This window comes from Diadema antillarum, unplaced genomic scaffold (assembly GCF_040938485.1).
Source record: "Diadema antillarum isolate AM-2024a unplaced genomic scaffold, OU_Dant_1.0 scf00000134, whole genome shotgun sequence".
NCBI lineage: Eukaryota > Metazoa > Echinodermata > Echinoidea > Diadematoida > Diadematidae > Diadema > Diadema antillarum.
Genome location: NW_027271023.1, coordinates 2,059,752 through 2,087,575, shown reverse-complemented (window position 1 = coordinate 2,087,575; position 27,824 = coordinate 2,059,752). Strand labels below are relative to the sequence as shown.

At 38.2% G+C, this 27,824-nt stretch overlaps 1 protein-coding gene across 2 annotated transcripts; it reads left to right on the top strand.

The window, feature by feature from the left end:
* Positions 1-4,256: 4,256 nt before the first annotated feature.
* Positions 4,257-27,260, top strand: LOC139720887 (cys-loop ligand-gated ion channel-like). Of its 2 annotated transcripts, none has more exons than XM_071632216.1 (11): positions 4,257-4,289; positions 7,463-7,615; positions 10,194-10,322; positions 17,783-17,989; positions 19,616-19,715; positions 20,684-20,841; positions 21,717-21,872; positions 22,201-22,377; positions 24,355-24,402; positions 24,746-24,790; positions 26,537-27,260. In XM_071632216.1, exons 2-11 carry the CDS (start codon positions 7,481-7,483, stop codon positions 26,594-26,596), a joined length of 1,215 nt encoding a protein of 404 aa, XP_071488317.1. In that variant the 5' UTR covers positions 4,257-4,289; positions 7,463-7,480; the 3' UTR covers positions 26,597-27,260. The 2 variants fall into 2 exon arrangements, with proteins under 2 accessions (XP_071488317.1, XP_071488318.1); XM_071632217.1 differs by lacking the exon at positions 4,257-4,289 and adding an exon at positions 4,698-4,938.
* The last annotated feature ends 564 nt before the right edge of the window (positions 27,261-27,824 follow it).

Below are 27,824 nucleotides of genomic sequence, written 5' to 3'. Positions count from 1 at the left end.
ATACAATTTAATTTTATCAGCATTTCCTGAGTTTCTCACACAAGGGTGTAAAAAGGGCATTCAAATTAAAAATGCAAGTTCAACAAATTAAACGATGTTCAAATTCGCATCAGCACCGCGAGAGAGAGCTTTAAGAAATTCAAATTCACTATAAGGCAAACAATTGCTGAGTATGGGCAGTCTTTTTCGTTGTTGGTTTATTCTTTGTAGTTACTCAGCTGTTTGAATATGCAAATTTGATATACCTTGAAATGTGATTTTTGACTCATACTGGTAGCTAATAATTGGTAATAACCCCACTTTCAGACACAAGCATTAACACTTTATTCATACACGATTTTAGCGCGCTGCTATACAGAGTATGCGTCATTATCTTGAATAAGGACAAAATTAGTGGATGAAACATGACTTTGACAACCAGCAAAACTGAAGATATAACCTTTTGGTGAAATAGGTTTATCTTCATCCGATCCGATCGCGGAAATTTATAATATGCACATGCACAAGGAACTAAGGAATGGAATCAAAATGGATCAATATGGATTTGGACGTAAAATACCTTAGGGGTCCTATAAGACCACTAAGGTGTTCTGGGATATGGCTTTTTCCTAAATGTTACATCCATACTGTTAGGGGTGAATTGAAAATGAAAGAAAGGTCGATAGGAAAGAAATACTTATATTACAATGAAGATGATTAAATTAGATTTCGACATGAAAATGAAATTTTATCATCCAATAAATGACAGTGAAAAAAAAGTCCCTTGGAAGTTGTGTATGTTGATTGAATTTGAACGTTAAAAGTGCGAAGTCGTGTTCTTATAAATGAAATTGAAACTCACGTCTGGTATTTGGCGCGAATTTGAACGTCTATCCAGCTGGCGCAAAATTAAATGCCAACTTTAAGCCGTTAAATTGAATAAATTTCTCTCTAAATTGAATGAAATAAAATCTGAAAGGAACGACATAAAATGAAATCGAATACTCAGATAATTGAAACGAACCGTGAGAGTAGAGCAGTGACAAAAATCGCTTTAATTTGAACGCCTTGTCATTAATTCGAAAGGAAATCTGATGAAATTGGGCAGGAAAACCTATAGTATGATTCTACTCATGACATTGGTTTTATTGACAGCAAGCTACACTATTTAGGCATGTATATATAAATATTACATGTCTTTGAGGTGACGATGATTCATATTCATAAGAACAATCAAAAAGTAGTTTTATCTATAGTAGTGTTTCAAAACTGTGAACTTGGTTGACTGACATGCAGTACCGGATAATATAGCACAATAAACACAAATTCAGTAAACCACAATAATAATTAACATCTGTACTTTCCAAATGAGTAGCAACGGTGAAATCAGTAAATGCCTTGCTAATGTGAACAAAAAAAGAAAATCTTCAAAAACTTGATTCAACGTAAAGTTGTTTGTATGGGTCTGATGGGATTGTTGATAAACAGTGACAAACATTGGGCCTAGTGTGAAGGGGGAATTCACACATGCATAGTGCACTGTGTTGAGGAATAATAGTCATGAACTGAAGAGAGAATGCCATAATGCATATATCTATATCTACATTTATGTATATTTCTCATGTTTAATCTTTCTCTTGTTTGCTTTTCCACAGTTATTTTAAGGAAATGAATACCCTTTTCTTTTCACTTATAGATAATTGTAAACTGAAAAAGCCTTTTTAGATTTTTTTTTTTAACTGTTGGTCTTTTAGAGAGTCGTGCTAATCAATAATGGAAGTCTGTATGTCGCATACAGGATGATATCGAGTGCATTCTTTAATCAGGTTAAAGTTTCTGTTCAGTTATTTTTTCCATATATCAAAAAATTAAAAATAGTACAAACATGTAAAGATAACATTAAGAACATTTTGTTAAAACAAAAAGACATATTGTATGCACTAAACACATCTCATAAAAATAAACAGTAAAAGTTACATTAACGGTCATTACTGACTGTGCAGATGTAATAGAGGAGAGAGAGAGAGAGATGAAAGAAGCCAACGAAAAGGCACAGCTCTGTTGGAATTACAGGTTTATGTCTTGATTGAAGCACAACCATTTTACTTGCGGATTACGAATACAATGTACACGAGAGGGGGTTGCCTTTCCCTTCTCATTTATTTTAGCAGAATTGAAATAAGGGAGGTGAAAAAGAAAATAGATAAAGGAGAGAAAAAAAAGAACGTGAGAGGACCATATCTCACACTGCCATGCTGATGCGTATTTTTTTTTTTCATGTGTAGCAGAGACATCTCATCCTCCTTTTTTACGCTTTGTTCATGTTATACCTCAACAATAAAATAATGCATTATCGTGAAAAATTACTCCATGCACAGAGGGTCCTATTCCGCCTGACCGAGACGAGTAACTCACGATGTAGGTCTATCTCAAGCGTGTATACAAGAATATAACATTCTTCTGCGACACTATCACCAAAATGTTCATACGAGATGAAAAATGCTAATTTCGGAGATCTATTTCAAGAGTAGATATGAAAAGCTTGCTTCCAAAAAGGGCCAAATCAACTGAAAATTGATGGATTTAGCGCATTTTGGAAGCAAGCTCTTCATATAGAGCGTCGTACCTATACATCCAAATATCAACGAACTGAATATCGTTTTGTTTGGAAAAAGTGAGGATTTTGAGGAAGGCTTGCGCAACTGATTTTTTTTTTTTAAGAGGGAAAACGGGGTTAGTATAATACACAAAATGAATAAAGCAAATGTCTGCTGAATAGACTTGGGGGCCATATTTCACGAGTATCTGTATAATGTGACGATACATACCTGCTTTGCTGCAATCCGAAGATACTTTATTCTAATCATCAATTTTGTTATTACTGCGAGAAGTTTATACTATTATTCTATTCTACTATATGTTACCATTATTGTTACCATCATCACACGACTGTCATGACTATAATAATCATTGCACCATGCTCGTTTGTAGTTTTTTATTCAAATTTTGATTTATTTTCGTATCTCTCGATGGAAAGTACATATATCATATGAAATTACGATAATACATAATGTCAAGCTTTGATATACAAGAAAAAATACGGAGTGCATAGCGGTCGATGTGTCAGTACAATGTATCAATAGAATTAAAAGACTGCTGTAGAGAAATACGATGGAACCTACTTGAAAGCAAGCTTGTTGAGGGTAGGTGTCAACAACAGCCAAGTGTAAAGAACAGGACGAGGAACACGAGTACAACTAAAGATCAAACTATAAAAAAAAAGTTTTAATCTTGAAATCAGTGACAAACACTTATACACTGATGCATAATCTACGCCGTCTAACAGTTTAATGAGTGAGCTTTGAAAAGTTGTAGGATAAGCATCTTATACTTCATAAGATTCATTGCACATGACATTTAAAAAAACAAACAAACAAAGGAGACAAAATCACCAACACAGCTATTACAAAAACATATTCATCAAAATGACATACTTCGGGATTGTCATGTGACAGTGAGAAATTACATTGTACGGCACGTAAGTTACGGCACTTAAGTCACGTCTGCAGAATGTGGTTGTCTGTATAATATCTTTCACTATTTGTATTGAGAAGATTCTGTTATTGCCCCGGGTATTTTTGCCTTTCATTTTTGTTTCTTCTTTTTTTTTTCTTTTTTGTCCTAAGTTGCATCCGTGCTCCTCATCTGTATCTTACACTCTGTTCAGAATTTGGGACCTACGCTAAACAAGCTCGCTCTTAAGTATACACATGTAGGTTCCATCATATTTCTTTAGCGTTATTGAGCCAAACTTACGATGATTGACCGCTATGTTTTATATGTTTACATTAATTTACCGTGCATCCAAGCCGGATATCATGATTCACTATGTTTTATTATAATATTTGATTTACATTCCTTCATTGAGAAATTTGAAAATAAATTGAATTGAACTGAATTAATGTTTGCTGTTTTCATGACTGATCTTCTCGCTCTTAACTTCTGCCATTCCATTCTGAAACACTCGAACATGAAGCCGATTTGCATTATTCTCTCTGCAGCGCTCTTGTTTGCGTGTAGCAAATCTCAAGAACATTGCGGAATCTCTTTATGTTCTTTGCTAAGAATAGAACAACTACAACAACTAACAGCATTAATTCATCGAAATGAGTTGCATCCCGAGCAATTACCTCGCGCATCCGAGGTACGCCGTAAGAGGAGTTTCCTCATTTCCCATATCAGAGATTCGCACGCCCCTGTAGCGCAAGTGAGTGCGCCATATACCTTCTACGCAAGTTAGTCGACAAACGGTAAGGTTGATTTTTGTCACTATTTATCCACATTAAAGCAATTATGATTCCCTTTCTACGATGTTGCTCTCATATCGATCGAGTCTGATAGCATGTCTCCCCGGCGCAAAGAATTACAGTATTTATGGGCTCGTGTGTGTCTGGTCGAGAAGGCTGTGACTCTACCCATAGCAAGGCGCTTTCTGCATAATTTCTATTTGCACAGACATCGTACAGCTTTCGCCGCACAGCAGGGACGAGCGATACCTGAACTATAAGAATATTGAATGACGGTGCGTGGTGCATCCCTTAAGAATGTGTAGCTCCCGTTGTGCAGAAATACGAGTAAGCTACAGCTTACTCCCGCAAAATATTACTTGTATTCCCCTTTTCGGCCTACAAGTTATAGTTAAAAAGTGAGAATTACCATTTCGTCATCAACACTTCATATTCACTCTCTGACATGCTGTAGTGAGTACGAGACTGATGCAAACCCTGAAGGAGACCGAAACAAGGCGAGGACAAAGTAACATCATCAAAACCTGATACGTACCTTAACCTATAGCAGCGCTTTTGCGTGTGTAGAGCCTAGTGTGATGCTATTAATCGCTGATATTTACCAATCGCTGAAGTGCAGATACTTTGATACCTTTTGTTCAAGTCATCAATGGTGAGTGAAAACGGTAATCTGTGATTTGCAGGCCTAATGGAAATAAATATGACACGACTAGTTGATGGGGCAGTGTAAAGGCTCTTTAGTATTACGTTTACGTGACAGTGCATTTAGAGGTGTAACTACACTGACTAGGAAGGACCTCCCTGCACTGACGCATAATGCCGGACATAATATCATGACATTGTTTTGTTCTGCTTAATCAACTAAATACACGTTAATACGTCCATCATATAAGATTACTAAAAATCTAGATCTGGGCTGCTATTGTGATGCCTTTCCGTGTTATTTATGTTGATGTCACAGACGTACAGGAGAATTAAAAATACACGTAGGTGCACGGTCACAGAATCGTATCATGACCTATGACATTTTGAGGGACGCGTTCGCAAGGGAATCCCGAAGCATGACAAAAATAGCACTCGATCGATAGCTCATGTGTATTCACTTGGCAATAAGACTTGCAAGCGTCCGTGCTTTGTAATCACGTTATACTGCCGTTGTACCAGGATAATGAGGCTTCTCATTAAATAAAGAGAATCATGCATCCCTCCTCATCTTTCAATTCACTCTCTCATGCACTCTTCTTCCCTCTCACTTTCTGTTTCTGTATTTGAAGTGTTTTAAACTCCCTATCATCACGCACCTCCTTGCACATGCAGCATTTTAACATAATGCACTCACGTTCCATGTAATATCTATCTATCATATCTATATATCCGTCTGTTTGCCTGTCTGATGTCTGTCTTTCTGTCTTTGATATTTATCACCGTATTATATCAATGATATGTAAATATGACAGGTCGATTACTGTGCATAATCTTGATTATTGTGACCCTGCATCACTTGTAAGACCACCAAAAACTCGCCAGGCAAGCATCTTTAATTTAGAGCATATTCTGAAAGGGCAGACTTTACGCTTTAAAGTGATATATAATGTATAACGCAGTTCAAATGGACTCTCCTATCACCTATCTCTATAAACCATTGGACAGAATGCACACACTCTGGAAAAGTGTGTACATTGTATAGTCCTACTGACAAAAAGAGGCTCTGAAGTATAGGGTCTATAGTCAAGTGCTTTGATAATCTGATCGTTAACTGGCGGCGTGAAATGAGTGGGACTAAAAAGAGGGTGTTGAATTTTACAGCAACAACAAAAAAGAGATTATCAGATTAAGTTGAAATTAACCAATGCTCTATTAACGCATTCTGGTCCAAGTCTAATATAAACTTTAAAAACAGTAGCATCATTATTCCAAAAGTTATTACAGTTGAAATTGAAGACTGTGTAAAGTGTTTTTACAAATCAAAAAGTGGACTCTAATCACGTCATCCTACAAACAGTGTTGTAGAAAAACTGCTAGACACGATTTCCCTTTGTTTTATGATTCCCAACTTTATAACATAATGTATCGAGACTTACTCATTCAGAAACTATGAACAAATCAAAACTGACTGATGGGTTGATCCGTTTCACCTATTTTAGTCCTCCCAAAAAGCAATGCGTGCAAAATGTTTTGTTGTGTTGTTAGTGTTGTTGTTGTCTGTTGTTGTTGTTGTTTGTTTGTTTGTTTTTTATGCACGGTCACATTTGGGACACCTAATACAGTTACTAATCGCGAACCTGTAATTACCCCCAAGCCTTGGTTTCGTCTTCATGTATTTATACCGTCGCTTTGGTGATTCAACATAGCTCGGGAAAGAGAAGGGGGGTGGGGGGAGGGGAGAAAGGAGGAGAAGCGGGGAGGGAGAGGATAGAGTTGGACGGCATAGAGTAGTTAACGGTATACTCGCAGTAATCAGTAGTTCCTTGATTGTCGGACGCTCGTTCGGGAGTAGGGCCTACATTGTATTATCTATACAATACCTGCTGTTGTTTTCTTCAACCTAACAGACAATGCGGAATTTTCAAGAAAGTGAAGGTGAAATGAAAACAAAAAGATTTCATCAAAAACTTCCGACTTCAAACGTTGACAGAAGTAATGCAAGACTGGCATGCAAAACAAAATTCATCAGGGAAAAACTAAATGTAGTGGAAAACGATTGCAAATCTAGACAACTTTCATGTCTTTGCTATCATGGAGATCATCCGAATCTTGTTCGGCGGCTGGCGCTATTGTAAATACCTGACATTAAGTTAGGGAGTAGGCCCTACGATGTACATTATTACCTGCTGTTGTTTCTTCAACCTAACAGACAATGCGGAATTTTCAAGAAAGTGAAGATAAAAATTCCATCAAAAACTTCCGACTTCAAAAAATAGTTTGTAAACGTTGACAGAAGTATTGCAAGACTGGCACAACATTCATCAAGAACAAACTGAATGTTATGGAAAACGATTGCGATTCTAGACAACTTTCATGCCTTTGCTGTCATGGGGATCGTCCGAATCTTGTCTGGCGCTAATACATGTACCTAACATCATTTTGTTTCCGAGAATTCCCAATATACCAGTCAATGTGAGGTAACTCTGTTCTCTTCGCTGCTTCGTGAATTTACTAGTTTCTTATTATTCCAGTGCGAGCTGTAAAACAAAATGGCGTCGGCATCCAGTCTAGAGGAAGTGAAGGCATCCATGGCAAATATGGAGAAGCTCTTGCAGAAGATTGAGGAGAACGGGAGAGACAAACCGAATGAGGTGGTTCACAAGAAGAGAGACGACGGCATGAAGGTACAAGAATCTGATTGCTCTTCTGGTCAGACGATTAGAATCGCAAAAGCACTAATGACGCTGAATATGGTTGATTAAAACATACTTTCTTTCATTATTCTCTAAACAATGGCAAGGATTATTCTCGCCACATTCCCTGACCAAACAACTCATTGTTCTTCTATATTTCAATGTTGTGATTGATTATAAGGCGACGATTAAGAATCGAGACTGAAACGTTCAATCAAGTTCATTATGGTATAATTATGTATAGCTATATAGTACAAGTCATTGAATGAAAATTTCTTATGTCCTGTTGCCTACTTTTTAACAATCAGGGAGTCATATACTGGTAATTATGTCAATGATTAAATAGTCTGTTTTTTACGTTGGCCAAAGCCAACTTCTCGCGTAGGCCTATCAATTTATTCTAATCACCGATTAGCTTCAGAATTATAAAGTGTCCTTATTTTTTTCGGAAAATGTTGATAATAATGAACTTATTATCTAATTAGATGTAATCTAGATTTTTTTTTTTTCAGAAGAGCAATCACTTGTTACCATTATCTTCTCTCATGCGATTCTTTTTATAAGGGTAAGTATGGGTGGTGATTCTTTTTTTGTATGTCCACTCCTCATTCACGTCATTGGTATTGAATCAAGCAGACATTTTGAATCCACTTCAGACGCATAATGGATTGAATGGATTCATTCACACTTCTTACGTCAACATTACGCCATTCTAGAACATTCCCATTTACTTGACATGACCGTCCTCCATATACGCTAATGCTATTATCGAAATTATTATGTCACAAGTTAGTGATGTCGGAACTGAGTTTTGATAACACTTGCTTGTTTGCGTTCCTCAGGATTTGTAAAAAATGGATCCTCTTTTTCAGTCGTGAACAGAGTCAGAAAAGGCAATTTAAAATATTATAATATATACCCTGCATACATCTGTACAATTCCTTCTGATTACTGCAAAGGGTCAGAAACCCTTCCTGCTCTTTATGAAATTGCACAGAGACACACCTTGAAACAAATCGAAATGAAGATAATTAATATGGACTTTGATCGCATGGCGTAGAAGCATATAGATTGACAATTTGAAACTAATCGAATAGGACTGGCAGGGGAAAACAACACACGTACGGCATTGTTCACTTTCGCAAAGGACCTTCTCGATACACCGGGTGAATTTCAAATAACATGTTTCAATGAGCAATAACTATTGATTGAGAATCTTTTGAATTGCGTGTGGTCTCATTTTACAATCACCCGTCACGGACAGGTACATTACATTGTAGGCCTATAGTTGCGCTTTCGAATGGGGGGGGGGGGGATTGGATGGATGTCGGGATTTCCCAACGTTACTTCACTTCGAAATGTCATGTTATTGGCAAAGAGGCACGTAATCGTGTGCCAGGAACCCAGCCCCTTCAACACACCCTGTGACTCATAATCCCATTCATTAAAGGTATCCATGAATTTCCCTGTACTAGAAATAATCAAAGAATAATTGTAAGCTTCCCTGTGCTTTCGTACGTTATAATGTAAGTCAGTAAGAACACGTGCCTTAAAATGAACCCTACTTATACCTAAAAGGTGTAGCCACACACCAACGCTTATGGAATTATTACTGAGATAAAGTTCAGGTTTAATAAGCTACCCCCCCCCCCCTCCAAAGAGAAAAAACAACAGCAAACGAACAAACAAACAAACAAACAAACAAACAAACAACAACAAGAATATAAGCATAAACTATATTACTTTCAATTGCATTTGGATTGCCACCTGCTACAGAGGGAGAGAGAGAGAGAGAGGGAGAGAGAGAGAGAGAAACGGGGGGGGGGGGAGTTGAGGTGAGTGAGTTGAAAAATATCAGAAACTGCTTTCCCCTGTAGACTTAATTGAGAATAGAATTCTTGAATAATATTTTACCTATTTATACAATACATATTTTTATATGCATGATGTACGTTAATATGAATGTTAGCTATATAACTGATGCCATGATACTGCAGTGGTACTCGCGTCAGACGAATTATCTGTCAGTGGTAACAAAGAGGAAACGGCTATATTAATGATAAACACGTATACAGAATACAGTATCACCCAATTTCTTCACTTTCAAGAGATTTTATACCGGTCTAAGGAGATATACTTGATGAAGCCAAAACAAGCATACAAGCACATGAGGTATGAAATCATCAGTAATAATGAGTGTTTCTTGTATGACAGAAGATAAATCCTTCTTTCGTGTTTTAATGAGCCAAATTCTAACCCAACGCCACTCTTTGATGTGATTTGTTGCTTTCGTTTTAAATGCTACAGAAATGTCTTATGAAACCATAGTGAAAGCATTTAGATGTGCTTTAATTAGAGAAAGCTTTAATTGCAACAGAGAAACCGCAGAAACAATAAGCATGATAAAGCAGGTATTCAGACTGTCGCATGCATGCAGTTCACCATGGGAAGTCGAAATCACTTGTGATTGTTCGTTCTATCAAAGTATCCGCATGATTATGGAGGATAGGATAAGTTTTCTAAGTCTTTTCTGTCTTTTTTGTTCCGTTGTTGTGCTTTTGATCTATAGGTTGATGCCCGAGTCCGGGTAAACATCATCACCGTCGGCGACATCGACACGTTGAAGGAGGAATTCAACTGCGAACTCGCCCTGACCATCAAATGGAAGGAACCAAGCATCAAGGGGCTCAAAGCTGACGTGAGTATAGCATAACTTTTTTGTGATATCAAATTGAAAGTCACTAGCTTAACTCTTTATTTGCCATGGTGGAAACCCCCTGTGTGCCACGTTATTCTGGGACACGAAGGTAGTCATGCTTTGGAAAAGAATTCTGCTTTTCCAATCTATATAACTTCTACAAATTTCTGTTAAGCTTGACATAATAGTGAGCAAAGATGAAGAGGAATGCCAAGCTTTGCCTTGATATAAAGTGTATGACAAATGTATTTCTATTTCTATTTCTATAATGACCAGTTGCTACATTACTGTGAAGGCATGACTTTTGCACATGAAACCGTGAGAGAAACTTAGAATTTACACGCAAATGTAGTAGGGAACACCGCTTGATAGTCAATCACCACATAGAATGCAAGCTGTATGTAAAAGGAACAAAAGCGCCAGAAAAGCTTTCATTGTACCGCGGGATTAGGCGATTTATCGATCGGTTTAAGCGGATTAGTGGGTTTGAGCAGAATATGCGAAGTTGGCACGCCGTCGACTGAGTAGGACGTGCGAACATGGCACATAAAGAGTTAAGTAGATTAAAAATTGATATGAAAATAACCAAAGAGTGTAGGAGGATCGAGTTACACATTGCAAAAATCTTGTAAGGGAGAATAATCAAATCCAAGAAATTTCATCCACTGGTTACGTGCACACTAGAGTTATACGTGATTGTACAAGTAAATTCCGAATGGGAAGGAGTGTGGAGCCGGGAAATGTGCAAACGCCGGGAAATGTGCAAACGCCTGGAAATGTGCAAACGTCTCGCCGGGAAATGTGCAAACGCCGGGAAATGTGCAAACGTCTTGCCGGGAAATGTGCAAATCTCTAAATTTCATCAACGGGAAATGTGCAAACGTGACGCCGGGAAATGTGCAAATGTTCAATTTTGCCGGGAAATGTGCAAAACGTCGCCGGGAAATGTGCAAACCATTCATTTCACCTATATTATGTAGAGATGGAAGAGAAACTCTCAATCAAAGCTGCGCACGCACCATTACCATCTTTACCACCTGTCTTAGCGACCATCTGTCTTTTTATGCCTCCGCCACGAAGTGGTGCCGGAGGCATTATGTTTTCGGGTTGTCCGTCCGTACGTACGTCCATCCGCTTTCGTTTACGCGATAACTTGAGTAATATTGACTGGAATTTTACCAAATTTGGTCCAAGTATAAAGTATGATAGGGTTATTATTTGATAAGATTTTGGGTGAAATCGGCCTAAGGTCAGAGGTCAAAGGTCAAGGTCAAATCATGAAATTGTATCCGTTTATGCGATAACTCAAGACTGGATCGAGCAAATTTCACCAAACTTTGTCGGAGGATGATGTATGATGGGGCAATTACTTGATTAGTTTTCTAGTGAAATCGGACAGAGGTCAAAGGTCAAATATCAAGGTCAAATCCTAAAATTTATCTGTTTACGTGATAACTCAAAACTGGATGAAGCAGCTTTCACCAAACTTGGTCCAAGGATGATGTATGATGGAACAATTAGTTAAGTAGATTTTAGTGACATTGGCAAGAGGTCAAAGGTCAAAAGGTCTAGGTCAAATGCTAAAAATGTTGCTATTTCCTCCATATCTATGCAATGCCCAAAGGTATTTTCTTGAAACTTAGTGTAGACATGTACTACTGCGTAAAGATTCTCCAAAGAGAGTTTCGTGTCATAAGGTCAAAGGTCAAAAGGTCAAAGGTTAGGTGAAAATGTTGCAATATCACTTTTCTCGCAAATGGTTCAATGTATCTTCATGGAACTTGGTGCACGCATGTACTGACTGGCAGGGATTATCTAGGGAATTTAGAGGTCGTGGGTCAATAGTCAGGGGGTCAAAGGTCAAGGTCAACTCCTCCAAATTTTACTATTTCCCTCATATACTAGTATATGCAATGCTTGCATTATTAGTTTTAAAACTTAATATATACGTGCATTACCTAATGGAGATTCTCCGGGAAATTTCCAGCCAGAAGATCAAAGGTCAAAGGTTAAGTGTCAAGGGCCAGGTTTCAATGCCCCCCCCCAAAAAAAAACAAAAAAAAAACTATCTTGTACTGTAATTACATTCTTTTTTCATACCTTGGAAATTACTCAATGCATAAACTTATAAAAGGGTCCGTCAGAAGTCAAATAAAAATTCTCAATTCCCTAAATATGTGTACCTGCACTCTTAGACAATAATTATAGCAAACCCAGTTCAAGGAAAGTGAACATTCAAGATATTTCTGACAAACCTGTCATTTCAATATTTTGCCAGTTATGTGAAACTGTCATCACACATTGTGAAGACATTGTACTATACACCTATTGGGGGAATCATGCATTATGGCGGAGGCATCAGTCGCCATAGCGACATTTCTAGTTTTTTATTACATTTTCAGCATTTCCTTGCAAACCTTGCAACGATTTTTCACCAGATTTGGCAGATAACATCTTAATGGTGATATGATCGTAATTTGTCAAAATGAGCCCCCCCCCCCCACACACACACCAGTCCTAAGGAGGGGGGGGGGGGGGGGAGGAGTTGAAGCCTCAGAGTCCCTATACCATGTATAAACGCTTGATTTTTTTTCTTCATCTGTCGAACCGAAAAAGAAAGAGCTAAGTTAGTGCTATGAAGACATTAATGACTAAAATTTCATGTTTGATTATGGCGGACCCAGGGGTGCCCTTATCGGGGGTGAGGGGGAGGAGGGGGATTTTCCACATTTTCAGCACATTCTCGAAAAATCTAGGACGGATTTTCACCCAACTTGTGAAATATAGAGACAGTCATATTTATGGTAATATAATCTTGATTTGTTAAAATGCGCCCCCCCCCCCTCGCCGAAGGGGGAGGGGGATTAAAGCTTCACTTTTAACATCCCAAAAATCTGGATTTTTTTTTTAATCTTCTTCTGTCAAACCGAAAAAGATAGCGTTAGTGCTATGAAGACATTAACGTGATTAATGAATGAAATTTCATGTTTGATTATGGCGGATCAAGGGGTGCCCAGTTCGGGGGGGGGGGGGAGGGTGATGGGTGGCTGGGGATATTCCACATTTTTAGCATCTTCTTGAAATATCTATGAGGGATTTCCCCAAACTAAACCAGAGCTAAGTTAGTGCTATGAAGACACAGCGTTAATGAATGAAATTTCATGTTTGGTTATGGCGCGAATCAAGGGGTCTCCAGATCGAGGGGGTGAGGGCAAAGAGAGGAATTTTCCACATTTTCAGCATCTTCTTGAAAAATCTACGACAGATTTTCACCAAAATTGGCAGATTGCCTCTTTACGGTGATATGCACTTAATTTGTTAAAATGAGCCCCCCCCCTTCCATACACACACACACACACACACACACACACACACACACTGCTTGGGGGGGGGGGGGGCGGGGTTGAAGCCTCGGCGTCCCTAAACTCAATTTTTTTCTTCTTCTGTCAAACCAGAAAAGAGAGCTTAGTTAGTGCTATGAAGACATTAATGGCTGAAATTTTATTTCACGTTTGATTGTGGCGGATCGAGGGGTGTTTTTATCGGGGGGGGGGGGGTTGAGGGGGAGGAGGGGGATTTTCACACATTCTGCATCCTCTTGAGAAATCTTTGACGGATTTCCACCGAACGTGGGAGGCAGCATCTCTCATAGGGTAATAGAGCCCCACTTTGTTCGAAGGGGCAACAAGTCTAAGTTGTTCCCCTTCCCCAAAGCTATAGGGATAAGACCAGGGTAGCCCCCACATCATTTAGTAAGCAGAAGTGAAATTTCATCAAAGTATAGATCTACCTTCTAAAAATGTGATAAGATTGTGTTCTATTACTCTTGGTTGTATAGAAAATTTCTTTAAAAAGTATGTATTCCGGGTTTTTTTTTCATATGTATAGGGTTTTCAACAAAATTCTGAATTCCACCCGAACGACCCCACCCCCCTCGTGTTGGTCCCTTTCAAGTTCAAGGGGCGGAGATGAGGTAGGGGGGGGGGGGCTCCATCTCCTCCCACTTTACGGGTTGGGGCAGTGCTCATTTAGACAAATTGAAGTCATATCACCAGATAAATACGCTACGCTACGTTTCAAGCTTGGCAAATATCTATTATAAGGGTTTCAAGAAGAAGCTGAATAAGTGACAAATCCGCCTCCGCCGCACTTAACGTTAATATTCATGAATTAACTTACCATAACAGGCACCAGTACTCTATTAGCTCCATCATTTTTGTATAGAAGGTTTTTTTCTTCTTTTTAAAGCTGATATATAATTTTATTATCCGAGGGATGCGTCTTGAGTTTTCAGGAAAAAGACAAAAAATGTGAAAATTAAGCCTCCTTCATACCAACTCACCTTGTTGGGCATCCCTTCATCTGTCATTGTAAACTTGAGCCTACTTGTACATCATGCATTAACTGTATTTACAGTACTATCACCATAAAGATGCTATGGCCAAGTTTGGTGAAAATTCGTCATAGATTTTTCAAGAAGATGGAGAAAATTTTGAAAATCCCCCTCCTCCCCCTGGTTACAGCTCGTTATTCCGAAGGATCGTTATTCCGAGGGCTCTTTTATTCCTAAGATTCGTTATTCCGAAGGTTCATTGTTCCGAATTTTATTTACGGATTAACCAGTCTTCGGAATAACGAACCTTCGGAATAAAGCCACAAATTTTCGGATTAACGAACCCTTTTTCATTTTCGGATTAACGAACCTCTAGGTATAGGGACTTTGCGTATTTCGGATTAACGACCCTTTGGAATAACGTACCTTCGGAACAGCGAACCTTCGGAATAACGAACAGCACCCCTCACCCTCACCCTCACCTACCCCCGATCAGAGCACGCGTAGATCCGCCATAATCAAACCTGAGATTTCGGTCATTAATGTCTTTACAGCACTAACTTTTTTGGTTCGACAGAAGTAAAAAAAAAAAATCAAGAGAATATAGGGACTCTGAGGTTTCAACCCCCCCCCCCCCTCGTCGGCGGGGAGGGGGGGGGGGGAGGGGGATTCAATTTAAGAAATTAAGATCGAATCACCATAAATATACTATCTGCCAAGTTTGGTATAAAATCCGTCATATATTTTACAAGACTATGCAGAAAATGTGGAAAATCCCCCTCACACCCCTTATCAGCGCACTCCTGGACCCGTCATAATCAAACCTGAAATTTTAGTAACTGTAGTGTATAACGTAGTTCCATATTCTTCGGTTCAACAGAAGATTACAGATTCCAGAGTTTAGGGACCTAAAACTTCAACTCCTCCTCCCCCCCCCCCCCCCCTTGGCGGTGGGAGGGGGTGGAGCTCATTTTACCATATAAGACCATAATCAAATCACCGTAAAGATGGTATCTGCCAAGTTTGGTGAAAATCCTTCTTGGGATTTATCAAGAAGATGCAGTAAATGTGGACAATCCCCCTCCTCTCCATCACTTCCCCTCCCCCCCCCCCACCCCCAATCAGGGCACCCCTGGATCTGCCATAATCAAACATGAAATTTCAGTCATGCAAGGCACTAACTTAGCTCTATCTTTTTTTTTTTGTTCGACAGAAAAAAGATTTTTAAAAATCTAGAGTTTAGGGACTCTGAGGCTTAACCCCCCCCCCCCTTTTCGGCCGGGGTGAGGGGGGGGGGGGGGAGGATTGGGGGCTAATTTCAATTCATAAAGATCATATCACCGTAATGAGGCTATCTGACAAGTTTCGTGAAAATCTGTCCTAGACTTTTCAAGAAGATACTGACAATGTAGAAAATCGCTCTCCTCCCCTCACCCCCTCCCCCGCGATCCGGACACCCCTGGATCCGTCATAATCAAACATGCAATTTCAGTCATTAATGTCTTCATAGCACTAGTTTAGGGACTCTGAGGCTTCAATTTGAAGACTCCTCCCCACTTATGGCCCCGTGCCCTGCATCCCTGGATCTGCCATTAAACGTGAACTCCTGTCATCAATATCTTTAACCCTAAAAGGGCGGGGAGGGGGGGCGGATTCCCCCCCCCCCCCGACGTTTCGCGCTATAAATCTGTAACGCGAGAAGGCTTCGTCGCGAGGCTTCTTGACTTTTTTCGTTCAAGTCTCGCGCAACTTTTGAGACCAAATTTGCAACGTCCGCGCATACTTTTGCGAAGCCACGCCCATTTTTGTAACGGAATGTCGCCCCAAAACGGGCACAATTTTGTGATTTTGTGTACATTTCCTATGGAAAAGAATATTCTGTCATGAAAGTCATAAGAACCTGATTATTTTTACAATTAATCACTTTTATTTATTAATTTTGTGCTAATTATGGTAGAAGAGTGGTCAGTGACAATTTCCAATGAAAAAAAAAGGAAAAAAAAGTTTAAAAACAAAGAAATACATAAGAAATTCTGAAAACAATGAAATACATAAGAATTGAAATGAGTTTTGGAAGTTTTTGTGATGTACAATTGTTGAATATGCAAAAACAGATTTACAGATCAAAAATTAGACTCTCAATGCTTTTAATTGGGCTAAAATATCATCTTGAGCTTAATTTGCATAATTAATGAATTAGAATTAGAAATTGATTGTTTCAAAAAATCTTATGACACAATCTTGTAGATTATGACGTGGGTCTCACGCATGCGAAATTTCATCGCGACCGCACCACCAATGGCCGAGATCTCATGGGGGGGGGGGGGGGCGCGGAATCCATTCCCCCCCCCCCCCCCCGGTCTGAGCATAGCAAAAAAAGCCCGGACCCTTTAGGGTTAAAGAACCATCCTAGCTCATTCTTATTTTGTTATATAATACAAGAAGAATTTCGATAATACCGTAGTTTTGGGACTTAATTGAGCCCCCCTCCCCTTTTTCGGGGGGGGGGGGGGGGGTGGGTGGCTACTATATAAACAAATTGAGATCCCATTGCCATAATCGTACTACCTGCCAATTTTGTTGAAAATCTGCCAAGGATTTTATTAAGAAAATCTAAATGGTGGAAGTTCATGGGCAGTTTGGATATGGAGTTTATCTATTATCTTTATACACAATATCGCTAAAGTAAATGATTTGCACATTTCCCGGCGACGTTTTGCACATTTCCCGGCAAAATTGAACTTTTGCACATTTCCCGGCGTCATGTTCGCACATTTCCCGTTGATGAAATTTGCACATTTCCCGGCGAGACGTTTGCACATTTCCCGGCGTTTGCACATTTCCCGGCGAGACGTTTGCACAATTCCCGGCGTTTGCACATTTCCCGGCGTTTGCACATTTCCCGGCTCCACAAGGAGTATTTTACTTCAAGTATAAAGTTATATTTTTTTGTTATGTGTTTTATAAAGGGAAAGATCATTTAAACATTAACCCATTAGTATAATGTAAATGTATATTTTCTTTTTCAGGAGAATAATTCTGTATGAATACAGGACTGTACAAAAATATGATTATTATGGAATTGCGTATAACTGATGTGCCTTCTGATTGACTCGTATTTCTGCAGGAGATAGACTGGAGCGAACACTGGGACCCCCGAATCTATTTCTTCAACGCCGTCAGCATTGACAAGTATGAGGTGAAGCACCGCGTGGGACTCAAGTCGCCGTACGATGACGAGACAGACCCGATTCCGGACGCTCAGCTGTCGATCAGGATGAAAGGCACCTTCAAGTCCGTCATGAGGCTGACCGACTTCCCTTTCGACTACCAGGTGGGTTGGACAATACAGATACGTATCACTTGCACGACTGCCACAGTCGAGCCGCTGGCTGGTAAGGCTTTAAATTTCAAAATTCTCCAAGCTTCAACCACACTGTGTGAGCTTTACACGACTCCGAGGTGGATACCGGTGTCTTAATACTGCAGATACACGATTTGTATTGTGTCCATGTTTGATAGTCAAATGTCTACAGGTATTGCGTGTACATAAAGCAGGATTTTGTGTCATCCACTATTTTTCTATAAATTTTTGGCAGATAGCGCCCTCAGTGGATAACCTTGAGAAATTTAAAATGTTGGGTCATGTGGAGTATGAGTTGCTCTACCCACGTGCCAAATATGACGGTCATACATCATATAATACAGAACTTATATGGGGGGGGGGGACACTGTGCCCCCCCCCCTTGGCTTCTAAGGGGTCAAAATTGAATTGAATTGAATTTATTTATTTGACCACAGTAAAAAGCCTGCTATCAGCTATAAGCTGTTTTTCAGCAAGGCCGTGAAATGATAACAAAACATAGAAATCATACATTGAAGAGAATGCACATAAAAAACACAGAATAATCATTACCAACGAACGCCAGAAAAAAAAAAATGGAAAAAAAAAGTCATAGAGTATACATTGTGTAAGTACAGGCAAAAAAAAAAAAAAAATGAAAATGAAACATGTGACAAGTTATTAGGAGATAATAATTACATAAGCATTGTGTACTTTAATAAATTTAATATAATCAAGTAGAATAATTAGCAAAGAAGATGTGCGAAATTGCTCTTGAGAATGCAGTTGTTGAAGTTAAGGATCTTGTTTCTGTTGGTAATGTAATGAATAATCTCGGCGCCGAATATAGAGTGCTATTTTTAAGAATAGTTGATTTGGGCTTTATAGGGTTAAATGAAAGAAAGCTATCATTCAGAGGGGTTGAAGGTTCAGGTATGAGTTTCTTCCATTTGTCTGCCCCTCGTTAATTTACAGATCAGCAGTTGCGATCTTAACAAATTTGATTTGTATATAGAGGGAGACAAATATTGAAGAAACTCACACCTGCATAGTATTCTTCCTTGATATTATATACACTAACAGAATAAATGCAATTATATTTCTAACTATCTCTCTCTCTCTCTCTCCCTCTGCCTGCATTGTATCTATGACGGAATCAATCAATCGGCATCGTAAAAGTTTCATCAAAATCAGACAAACAACGAAGTTATGCATTTTCTTTTTCATTTTTGCAGAATTTGTTTCCAGAAAAATAGCAATCATGGTACGTTAATTAACATCTAAATGCAAATAAGAAAAGTTGACGGTAATGATAAAAATATAAGTTTTTTTTATTTTTCACTTGCACTCAAATTTGTGCTAGATCTTCGTTCTTTATTGGACTTATTTCTAAGGAGAAATTGTATCCTTCTGATTTTCAACACCAGAGTTTCAATGATTTGACACTGATGACGTTGCGACGTAATTATGCCATCGAATCCATTGATCGTTTACATTTTTTTTTTCTGGTCAGATTTACCCCGCTTCTTAAAATCTTCTTCTTAATCCTGTTTGTCTGGTACCTATTCGAGAAAAAAAATGAATGCTTTAATGATTATTGTGACGATGATTATGCAGAATCTGACCATCAAAATCATGTCTGACTGGCCAAAGAAAGTGATCGAGTTTAGCAAGGACATGACTCAGAAGGACAGCGTCCGAACGGACACATTCACAGGTGAGACATGTAAACACCAGTCAGCTGTTTTTCCTGGTGAATTTTTCATTGTTTGTTGAACAGACTAATAGTTTTATCATACGTGATGGTTTACATCAATACATCATTCATGTACACTATATATTATGTCATTTAATTGATATAAAATCTTTTGATGTATTTTTGTGACTGTAATATCCACAGATGGCGCTCTTCAATCAAGTGCAAATTTAAATCGTCACGGAGTCTGTAAAGTGGATGGCATAAAGCATTGGATTTTCTTGTCATATGATTTCGGTCTATTTCCAACTTACATTACATTTTCTTAAATTATTTCCTTGTAATTGGAAAGCGTATAATATTACATAACAACGGATTATGGTCATTGAGTGACGTTTAGTTGGCATGAAATACAAATCATGTTGTAAAACAAAAAAATCGAAACTTTATTTTTTCATATTCAATATTATCGGTTTTGCGTTACAACTCTCTACAAATTCTTTAGATCCTGATGAGGAACCAATCCAAAATTACGTTGAAATTTTCGATGTAATAGAGTTTAGAATTCATTCTTTTTCTCAATCCAATTTTGGATTGGTCCCGCACCACTTTCTTATAGATTGATTTCCCATAAGACTACGGAATTTAAGGAAAAATGATGCTTCACAGAACTATCGTAAGAGCCTGTATGCTCACTTGGCTGTTGTTGCTGTTTTGTTCTTTTCTTTTTCGCTACCAAAATTTCACGACCAGTGCCCCGCACGTAAACAGTAGCCCAAACTGTGTAAGTTCCCTTTTCTTTCAGAATGTTGTATATTTAAAAATCGTTCCTTTCTTCATGCAAAAAAATCTTTCTCATTTCTTCATTTTCACTTATTTTCATGCTCCGATCCCCATCCTTCTATCGCTGCACTGTCACTTATTGTCTCTATACACAACATTGTTGCCATAGTGATGATTGTTCTCCCTATCTGCTGATGGCTGAGCAGGAGGACAAGAGTGGCGGCTGATGAAGCATGTTGATGCAGCCCCAGTGGAGGAAGAGAAGATGAGTTCAGGGGCGGTCAACGCGTACCCCCTCTACAACATCACCGTGAACGTAAAGAGGATCCCGAACTACTACATGTGGAACGTCGCCTTCATCATGGTAATTTTGAAGTCAGTAGTTACTCATTGCATTGTGAGCGAATTAGAAAGGTGTGTTGGGGGGGGGGGGCGGTTCTCAATCTATGGTGCTCAACTTGTTGAAGCCACTTCGAATAATGTTTCACAAACAGGCAATGTATTACTAGTCCTCATGTACTGGTTTGCGTGATGTTTGATGTATCGTATCAAAAATCAAAATGTATACAAGAATAAACCTCTTCCAAGTGCGAGACTTTGAAATTCTGCTTTGCCATTACAGACAAGTAATACAGCTATAAGCTTTTGAATCTTTGTATTCATTTCTTCCTCTATGGCTAAGAGATTAGAGCGTTGAATCCAGCAGGTAAAGAGGCTTACGTTCTGTCTGTAATGATAATAATTATTTTGTTACCATCACCTTCAGCATTTCAACATCATCATCCTCTTATCCTAATCATAGCTTACCATATCTTTCCTTGCATCTAGGAAATAAAACATACAAAACCCTTATGTATTATAATAAATATGTTTAGGTCTTTTCCCCATATTGCCAACCAAATTATGTATAAATATGTATAGCTTTCCTCGGCTGCCACTTGTTCAAGCATCCGCTTATAGTGGCAGTCCTTCTTCTGCATAATTCCTAAGGTATATTTGCAAATTTGGTGATACAATTTATATTTGTATTCATGGAATTTATGTATGTACATCTTTTTCCCGAATCGTATACATTACAGATGATTAAACAAACAAACAAACAAATAATAATGTGGAAATAAATTGTCACACCATGACTCCGATACTTTTAATGCCCCAACCTAGACGGAGTAGATGTGACCTCAAATGGGCTTTCGAGGCATAATTCCATGTTTAATAATTCGCTTTGATTCCTACTAGTTTTTCATCACGCCGCTCGCCTTCTCATCCTTCGCTGTGGACTTGTCGGCGCCCGAGGACCGGCTGGGCGTTACTCTCACCCTGCTTCTCACAGCCGTGGCCTTCAAATTCGTTGTCGCCCAGAGTCTTCCCAACACATCATACCAGACGCTACTGGTTAGTACTATTATCCGTGTATCTTTGTTATTGCAACTGAACCCAATCTAACGTTTACAAGCTAACATGCACAGAACGAATTTAAGATAACACCAATGGTAATTTTGCTGATGACTCTGACGACACCGATGATTTTAATTATGTTATATTGATCGTGTAGAAACAGAGGTTATGTATAAGCACGTTTTACTACAATTTTGCGTGTTTACATGTTCTCGGTTATTGCAGGAAGAGTTGCTTTTATCAAAGATACTTTCTTAGAAAATCAAAGAATTTCAGAATGAAATTGGGGGTATGTTTGCGTGACATCACATTTTTGTCATTCTAGGACTATTACGTCCTGTGCTGTATGGTTCTTTTGTGTGGGGTCGTCATCCAAAACGCCATCGTGTCAGTCTTCACCAACTCCGTTGACGCCATATTCTTCGACTTGGTGTCAGGCATCTTTCTGGCGGGAGCCCTGATCATATTCAACGTCGTCTTCGTTATCATGGCTTGTGTGAAGGTATGCATGTCTATCAGTTACTAACAAGGACAATGACACTATTCTACAACAACAACTGACTCTTACTATACCATTATTAAACAATTATTACTGATAAAGTAATATATCGTTGGTAATCATGATAGCAGCAACTGAATTTGAAATTCGCCAGTAAATGGCCTCATTTAACAAAGGAAATTTATAAAATCTACCCTACCAATGACTCTGTCGTCATCTTTGTCCTACTATACTGCCAGGTAAGTGGATCTTGGTCAGGAGGGACACAGCCCGTAAAAATATCTTGAGAGACTCAGAATTTTCAATTAACGAGTCACGAGGTCAATACGTGTAACCATATAAAATATCGCAGAGGAGGTGCTGTTGGACTTATCAAACAGCACTTTAAAGCACACTTGAGCCTGTTTGTCATGGGCCATCCCGCGAGCCCGACACCCGCGAGTCACACGGTCCATGACTCGTATGTTACAGTCCATGATCGAGCTATAGGCATATGAGGCCCATGAGTCCGTCAATAGGCAACAAAAAACAAAAACAAAAACAGAAATGCGTGCATTATTCTCCATGATGTAATGTCGGTCCCATGGGCTCTTTTTTATTTTTGTCTTGCGCTAGTGTCGGACTCGAGTGTCGTGCTTGCCTATTGTCGGATTCATGTGCCTTTTTGGCCTGTTTCGGACTCATTGGCTTTGTTCGCCTAGTGTCGGATTCATATAGGACTTGTTTGCCTATATTGTTGAGGTCGTGGACTGTATGACTCATGAGCTGTATGATTCGGCGGCTCTGTGACTAGTTGGCTGTCCATGACTCTTGGATGTCAGACTCGTGACGCACCCATAAAGGGGGGGAATTCAGTCCAAATATAAGTTAGTTTGATAAGAAAGAGTAAAATAATACGAGTTCAACGGTATAAATTTGATTAAAATCAGATGAAAAATAGGGAAGTTATGACATTTTGAAATTCCGCTATTTTCGGGGAAAACAGTTCTTGAACAGTCAAAATGAATGTGCAATAGGCAAAGTAAGCATGCCATTCCCTCACAATTTACCATATATGATTTGTACACAAAAATTTTGAAATTTCCCGTTTTTCATTCAAACGCAATTATGCCCGAGGCTCAACTCCTCGTATCTCTAACTCATTACTACTCTGAAGTTATTCAACCAGGAATATCGTCATGTTTCAGACTTCAATGACAAAAACATTGAATATTCGTCATGTTTTTGTACACGATCAAATTGTAAGGGTATGACAATGTTTAGCTCACTCATTTGCATGTTCACATCCACTATACAAAAACTGTTTTGGAGAAATTAGCAAAATTTCAAATTATAATAACTTCCTTATTTTTCATCCGATTTAAGTCAATTTCTTACTGTTGAACTCGTAAGATTTTACTCATTTTTATCAGACTAACTTATATTTGGACTAGATTTCTTCTTTAAAGCTGGACGTGTCGGGAAGGTAGCCGTGACGAACAAGATATCAAACCCTGAGTAAACGTAAAGATAATTCTCCTCCATTCTCTCACATACTCTGTTGAAATGCTAGCATTTGAAGTTGCAAGACAAAAAAGAAAATACCCTTCCCATCTTCCCTCGTCAAATAGAGGTTCTTATCATCTTGAATTTGGCTAAAAGAATTGATCCCGTCAAACATGTCAAATAATAACCAACATGATTGTTTTCAGGTTGATTTTCTCCTCCAAAATTGCAGCATATTTTCCAAACACAAGAGAATGAGAGAGAGAGAAAAAAAAGCAAATACCCGATGTAATAATCACGTTTAAAATCTTGTTTAGAACGATGAGAAATTATAGATATTATAATCTGATTGCTCTGTGGTTAAATTTGTAGCTAATTCTACTGCACAAAATAATTTGCAGCCGAGTCCTTTCTCATATTTTTTTCTCTCTGATTATACTACATATATCTTGTTTTGATCAGCCACATTTCACATTTTCGTTGTTTGATTTACAGTCATGGAGAGTATGGAGCCACATGAAGAAAACAACAAAGAAATACAACGTAAGTATAAATTCAAAGAACATTAAATTGAATCACATGAAATCCAAGTTGTTGTTTTTCAGTATTTCATGATAATGAGTCAGTGCAATACCAATATGCAAGAAACAAAATTCTATGTCAGCTATGTTCCTTGTTAATGTTGCGCCTGAAACGTCCACTTATGGGGTTCCGATCGTTTTCAGTACGCTCCTATACCTATATGAACTTGATGCATTTTAGTTTTGAAGTGGAAATACTTCCCCTAATGAGCATAAGAAGAATGATGTACATAATTTCATTAGGGGATATACATGCATTAAAACATTGAATCCCTTTTCATATCTCCTTGTTTGTATATGTATAGGATTTGTGCAATGAAATCAAGTCAAGACTGGAAGCCAAGTCGAAGGTAAATTGCTAACCGTAGCCATTTTCCCTTCTAGATACATGTAAAGGGATATTTGGTTGGGAATATGTAAACATAGAGATGGGCATTATGTCTTACCAATGTACTACTACCTAGAGTAAATCTTTCATAACATTTGATATACAATAATCATATGCAATCATTACACAGAACACTTTGCGATGAATAGGAATCGGATGACTAGAATGCATAAATTCGGGTAGTCTGCCAATGGTTTGAAGTGGATCAGTTTCAGGTCAGCCCGTGGCAAGCAAACAAGCAAGAAAAATGGTAATAATAGTTGATATTTGTTGAGCGCCTTTTCCACTGGATATAAAGCGCCATGAGATGTCATCTCTGATAGCCAATATGAAAAATACAATTACCTGGCAGTGACAGCATAAGTCCAGTGCATGTTTGATAGGAATGTCAACTCAATTCAATTCAATTCAAATCAATTCAATTCAATTCAAATCAATTCAATTCAATTAAATTCAAATCAATTCAATTCAATTCAATTCATTTCAATTCAATTCAAACTCTATTTCGTTTTTCGAAAAGAACATAAACATTTCACTTTCATAATTATGTATGTCATAATAGGTCTTGTTTTCATTATTGAAATAAAGTGGACATTGAGAAAAAGAAAAGCTTAGTTCAGGTTTTATTCTTTAAGTTTGTGTATTTCTTTCTTCCATTAAGAGCAGCGAAGTATTATTCATGAAGATTATGTAGACAGTAGAAAAGATAATGTAGGAGTTGTCAATTCCGTAACATAACCAACAAAGGTAAACACTGCTACTCGTTGAAGAGCATAAAAGAAAGTAATAGAAATATCTAAGGTGATATCTTAAGTCATCACATTATCATTATGTAAAGCACAGCTCTTCCTAGAGTTCGCGACCTCAATATAATAAAGCAACACCGGCATTTTAGTTTTCATTTAAAGTGTACTATGACACTTTTCTTCTTCTTTTTTCTGAAGGAAAAACAAATCATACTAGAACGTATATCATGTTTTGCATTTGCCGGTAAAGATTAGTGTTCAGGAGTGTGGTTTGTTGGTATATCAGTAATATTTCCAGTTAATGTAAATTTGTTTCTCTACCTTATCTTCATTTTTCTTCTTCTTCTTCTGCTTCCTCATCTTTGTTCGTGTTATAATTGTGATGAAACGTAGCGGTGATGTGTCTGTGCTTTGCAGTCGTCTTTCTGTACACTCACTCATTATTATTTGACTATGATTTTAAGCGTATAACATGTATAAACATTATTTTTTCCCTTCACCATCACAATCTGTTAGTTCCGTTTGGGCAGTGCACTGTTACCGCTTTAAGAGAAGATGTTGCATGCAATATGTTTTCTTTTTCACTTTCGTTCAATCTTTTGAGAGATTCTTAGAGTGTTATTGACAAAATATGAGAAAAGACATAGTCCTCGCATTTAAAAACATCATGTTCTACTTGTTCATCACGATCGTGCGCTACATGGCAGCGCAGTGGTCAACTATTGACGTTCACTCAAGGGGAGAATACTGGCTTTGGAAAAAAAAAATAAGAGAAAAACAAAAACGAAGCGAAATCAAAAGTTGAGTTCATCGCGCCAGAACATCAAATGCAACATGCAAGAAAACCTTCAAGTAGCGTATATGGATAAAAGACATTTAAGGACGAAAAAAAAAAACCAAAGCAAAACGGGAAAAAATATAGACAATAGTGGTCTTTAAGATAATGTTTTGTTCTTCCGCAGCCAAAAGAGGAAACCTCGCCAGTGCAGGAGGGACCCATAGCCACCACAGCAAACCTCTAAAACCCCGATGCACTGAATTTGGGGGAAACTTTGAAAGAAGCTTCGCATCAGCTATTCCCAAGAAAAGTAAAGTAACCACCTGGATATCTCGTTTTCCAATTGCTTTGAAGCCACTTTAATACCACCATCTTGAACATCGCCCATTCACTTGTGTGTGGAGCTCACGACAACACGTGATCTTAGTAACATGACGGCGTGACGGCGTCAGATTTTTACAGCGTGAGCGGGCCAAGATAGAGTTCAGTAGCAGCAGCTCTGTCTTCTTCTTTGCTTTTTCAGCAGCAAAATATTTCAGTAATTTCGAGAATTTTACGAAAATATACCAAAGCATTCCTGTGGCTTGGTTTGGTTAATTCTAAGACACGTGTAATTTCTAGAATTGATAGTGTGTTTTCGTATAAACCAGCGTGATCCATTGTTTGTAGGTCACTATTGTGCCCAGGATAGCAATGCTAAATAGCTACGGTTACTCGTAATAGCCATGTGTTTAGCTCATACATAAATGCATGGAAGATAATAGATACCATGGAACCCTTTTTAACCTTCGCGCATTAGACAACCATTGCACGAGCATGCAATATAATATACGTGCGAACAAATTTACTATGATTATTATGGTATGGAATATCTTGTTTTCTTGTAACTCCATATGAAGTGATACTTAATCTAGATGGTGTACACGAAATTGTAAGTACACCTTTATGCATATTTTTTCCGAAATGCTCTGCAGTATTGCGATGGATTTTTTTTTTTATTTGCTTGTACCATAATAAACCCCATCGCGCTTTCATTAGTCATAATGCCAGACTTGAAAATCATTGTGGAACAGAAATGACCATTACGTTTTAAAATTGGCACACAATTGCTGAGTTTCTTGCCTGTTTTATATCCGTACTTGCCAATATAAGAACTACTTATACAACTGTATTTACTTAGTGCATGTGTCAACGAATTTAGATGTTGTAATACACACACAAAAAAATCATTCATATTTTTTTCCTTAGATATAGTCTGAATATACGACAAAATGAACCATGGCATTGTCACTTGGGTAACAATGATAACTCATATGTTACGCACACACGCACAAACACATACACACACACACATACACACACACACAACGATCTTAACATAGAGCTCACACACATAAAGCATATAGAGTGCGATGAAATGCAATAGCTTGACATGAGATAAATATTACATGCATTACAGATTACAAGTACTC